The following is a 4203-nucleotide window of genomic DNA, read 5'->3' on the forward strand; positions in this document are numbered from 1 at the left end:
AACTTTTCAGTGCAGAACATGCTGTGTGTTTTGTCTTCACCTCACTGGGAAGTGATGAATCGTACCTCTCAGCTTTATCAAACTACTTAAAAGGAACAACCAAACCAGAAGAGCTTCAGGATCCACGCACTCACAATGTAGAAAAGGAACAATGGTACCTTTCCAAAGACACAGCAGATGACATGAGAAAAAAAGCAAAACTCTTCAGTGATTTTGCAGAAGCCAACATGGAGAACAAGAACACAAAGTTCCTGACGGTGGGTTTAACAAATGAGACCCAGAAAGGTTCAAGCATCTACCTTTATAAAGACGGTTTCTCTGTCACTGAGAACTTTGAGCCTCCTTCAAAGCCTGAAACTGTGACAGCAGGAGACATAAACCACAACAGTGTGAATCTGAAGTTTTCTCCCCCCAAATGTGGAGCAGAGAACATCACCTCCTACTCTGTGGAGTTCTGTGTCAGTGGAGAGGAGCAATGGAAACAAAAGGCAGCGCAGAGCGCTGGAGAAGTCACAGTGGGCGACCTGAGGCCAAACACAGAGTACATGTTCAGATGCAGAGCAGTGACCTCAGCAGGTGTCGGGCCGGCCAGTGTAGTCAGTGAGTCCATTAAAACCTTACCTTGCAGCCCTCCTGACAAACCTCACGTTGACGCAAACTCATATGAGATTTCAGTCTGCTGGCAGAAACCTGCTGAGCTCGGACAGGACGTCCAGATATTGAGCTACATCTTGGAGTTTGCACAAACAAACAATCAGGCAAAACAAGAAGATCTGCAGTGGAAACAAATGATGACAAACGCTGAAGAGGCGATCATTTCAGGGCTTCAGCCAGAGACAGGATATGCAGTCAGGGTCAGATGTGATTGTGGTGTCGATGGAAAAAGCAAAGAAAGCATCACTGTTAACGTCTCTACAACGAAGCGCCAATTTGCACGTCTTGCCGAATACCTGAAACACATCAGCAAAAAAATGAACTCAAACTTGCCTTCAGTTTACAACCTGCGACTAGAAGAAGAAGATGTGGACATAGACGGCTGCAGGAAGTTTAACTTTGGCAAAAAGAGCATGAGGCAGAATCGTACGATAATGCTTCTTGGAGCAACTGGGTCAGGAAAGTCGACTCTAATCAATGGAATGTTCAACTACGTTGTTGGTGTCGACTGGAACGACAGTTTCAGATTCAAGATAATTGATGAAGATCAATCAAAATCACAAGCTCACAGCCAGACGTCTGAAGTCACTGTGTACGAAATCAACCACCAGGAGGGATTTAAAACCCCCTTCTCTCTGACTGTTGTGGACACGCCAGGGTTTGGAGATACAAGAGGAGTAGCAAGAGACAAGGAGATCACAGAACAAATCCGCAGGCTTTTCACCTCCTCTAATGGAGTCAGTGAGCTTGATGCAGTGTGTTTTGTTACTCAGGCTTCTCTTGCACGACTAACAGCAACACAGATATATGTGTTTGACTCAGTGCTCTCTATTTTTGGCAAAGATGTGGCAGAAAACATCGAGATACTGGTGACTTTTGCTGATGGCAAGCAGCCACCAGTTCTAGAGGCAATAAATGTCTCCGGGATTCCATGCCCAAAAAATGAGTTAGGGCTTCCAGTTCACTTCAAGTTCAACAACTCAGCGCTGTTTGCAGACAACAAATGTAACAGGGACAGTGGTGAGGACTCGGATGAGGACAACAGCTTTGATGAAATGTTTTGGAAGATGGGGACCAAAAGTATGGAGAAGTTCTTCACTGCTTTGGGTAAAATGAAAACCAAGAGTTTGCTCATGACCCAAGAGGTTTTAAATGAGCGAAAGCATCTTGAAACAGCAATCGAAGGTTTGCAGCCACAAGTCAGAGCTGGACTGGCAAAACTACAAGAAATAAAGACAACCCAAGAAAAGATCAAGGAGCACGAAACAGTCATGACTTCAAATGAAAACTTTGTGATTGAGGTGGATGTTATTCAACCAGTCAAAAAACAGCTCACAGAGAAAGGAGCATACATTACCAACTGTCAGAAATGTTCAACAACATGCCACTACCCATGTGCAATTGCAAATGACAACGAGAAACGTGGCTGTGCATCAATGGATCGGACCGGGATGTGCACTGTCTGCCCTGGAAAATGCATTTGGAGCGTACATTTTAACCAGACATACAGGTGGGAGTACGTTACAGTCAAAGAGAAGCAGACACTGCAAGAGTTGAAACACAAGTACGAGAAAGCTTCGAATGAAAAGATGACTATACAGGAACTGATTGAGAGGCAAGAGGAGGAGATTGTTCACTTTCAAGACGTGATGTTGGGCCTCATTGATCAGTCGGCTCAAAGCATAACTCGTCTGCAGGAGATCGCCCTGAGGCCGAATCCCCTGACCACTCCAGAGTACATTGACATGATGATCGAAGGAGAAAAATCTGAGGTCCGAGAAGGTTACCAGGCTCGAATTCAGTCTCTGGAGGCAGTGAAGGAAAGAGCAAAACTCATCTCCAAAGTAGCCAAACGAGACAAACTCACAAAAACAGAGGGGGAACTTTCAGAGGAAAGACAGGAGAAGAAGAACCAGAAAGGCTTTTTTAACAAAGTGGTACATTTCTTTAGATAATAAGGAGAAGCACCACAAGGTGTGCAGGTCTACAGACATGTTCGGATCTTTACAGACATCTGGACCAAAATAAGATCTCTATAGCTCCCTCTATTCTTGTTCATTATAAAACTTTCCATTACTTAGAAACCGCTTTTGATATTTCTAATCACTAATTACATGCTCAAGGTTCGTGATTAATGACATTTTGTTGTGAGTTTGGCTTTTTAGTATTTGAGGAAATCTTTATGGCAAAGATGGTAATGTGACTGTATTTAATGTTACATCATTAAAATGGAAGGTTGCTGTAAACTGTACAAGTCAAAGTTGAAGTTTGTAACACAGTTGATTATATTTTTGGATATTGAGAACCAATGTTTTTATGCTTTCTGTGAGCTGATTTGAAAGAAAAAAAATCATTTGATTAAGTGTTGGCAACTGGTTTGACAGAAAATAAAGCTCTACTGTCTGATAAATGTTATGTGACTGAGCTGTAATATTAAAGGGATTCTGTTGGAAATGCATTGTTCTCTTCTTGTCTTAAGCTGTTTTTTTTTATTTCTTTTGAACTCTGCAAAAATCCAAACTGCTAGCGTTAAATTTTACATTCAAGCAAACTCTATTGTTCAACTTAGAAGCAATACAATTACTGTGATGTCACAGAAATCATTTCACATTGACTTGATTACACATGAAACCAGGACATTGTACTGGGGGCAGCTGTACATATTAATTTACAATAAGAAAATGCACTTATGGTTAGCCAGTTAGCTCAGTAGCTTCTGAGGTACAGGGCAGCAGAGCAGCCACAGTGAACGATCCTGTGAGCCTGAGCTCAGGACACAGAAACCCTGATTTTCAGATACTTTTCAGTTTCAGATTCTCTCACAGTAGAAGTGTAGCAAAAGTCATGTGTGAAAAGACAGCCAATGGGGAAGCTACTTGACTCGAATACGTAGACTTTTCAATTACGTATACCTCTGTACACACTGACAACTCTTTGTACGCATTGACAACTCTTATTACATGTCCGAATTTTAATACAGATGAGCAGATTTTTTTAAACACTGATTACAGACAAATTGTGAGACGACTTTTGTAGATTCTGGTTCGCATTGACAACTTCTTTTACACATTGACCAATCTCACTTTGGACGAACGGATTGAGATACAGACAGACCACTCTACATACGCATGGACAAATAGGTTTGCTACAACAATACTGTTTCACCTTTTTCCATCGCTCTGACCATTCATTAGGCCTCCCGTTCCTAGTAACAGTTGCTATCGTAGGATTGGACAGCTGCTGGTGGAGGGGTGGGGCTTAGCGAAGGGTCACCCGTGAGGTCAAAGTTCACTAAAACATTAAAAAAGAAAATTATGTTGTTGAAATATAATTAGAAATATATAAACACTATGTATATGACAGATACATACATATATGTATGACAAATATATATATATATATGTCATATACAGTACAGACCAAAAGTTTGGACACACCTTCTCATTCAAAGAGTTTTCTTTATTTTCATGACTATGAAAATTGTAGATTCACACTGAAGGCATCAAAACTATGAATTAACACATGTGGAATTATATACTTAACAAAAAA

At 41.2% G+C, this 4203-nt stretch overlaps 1 protein-coding gene across 1 annotated transcript in view; it reads left to right on the plus strand.

Moving 5' to 3' along the window:
* The window catches only part of LOC103367709 (uncharacterized), a 4910-nt gene extending 1798 nt beyond the window's left edge, over positions 1-3112 (plus strand). Inside the window, exon 2 of the mRNA XM_008295826.1 lies at positions 4-3112. Within this exon, the coding sequence (XP_008294048.1) occupies positions 4-2609 (2606 nt within the window). The 3' untranslated portion in view covers positions 2610-3112. The remainder of the gene's footprint in view (positions 1-3) is intronic.
* Positions 3113-4203: the final 1091 nt, after the last annotated feature.

Source organism: Stegastes partitus, unplaced genomic scaffold (assembly GCF_000690725.1).
Source record: "Stegastes partitus isolate 25-593 unplaced genomic scaffold, Stegastes_partitus-1.0.2 Scaffold1078, whole genome shotgun sequence".
Classification (NCBI taxonomy): domain Eukaryota; kingdom Metazoa; phylum Chordata; class Actinopteri; family Pomacentridae; genus Stegastes; species Stegastes partitus.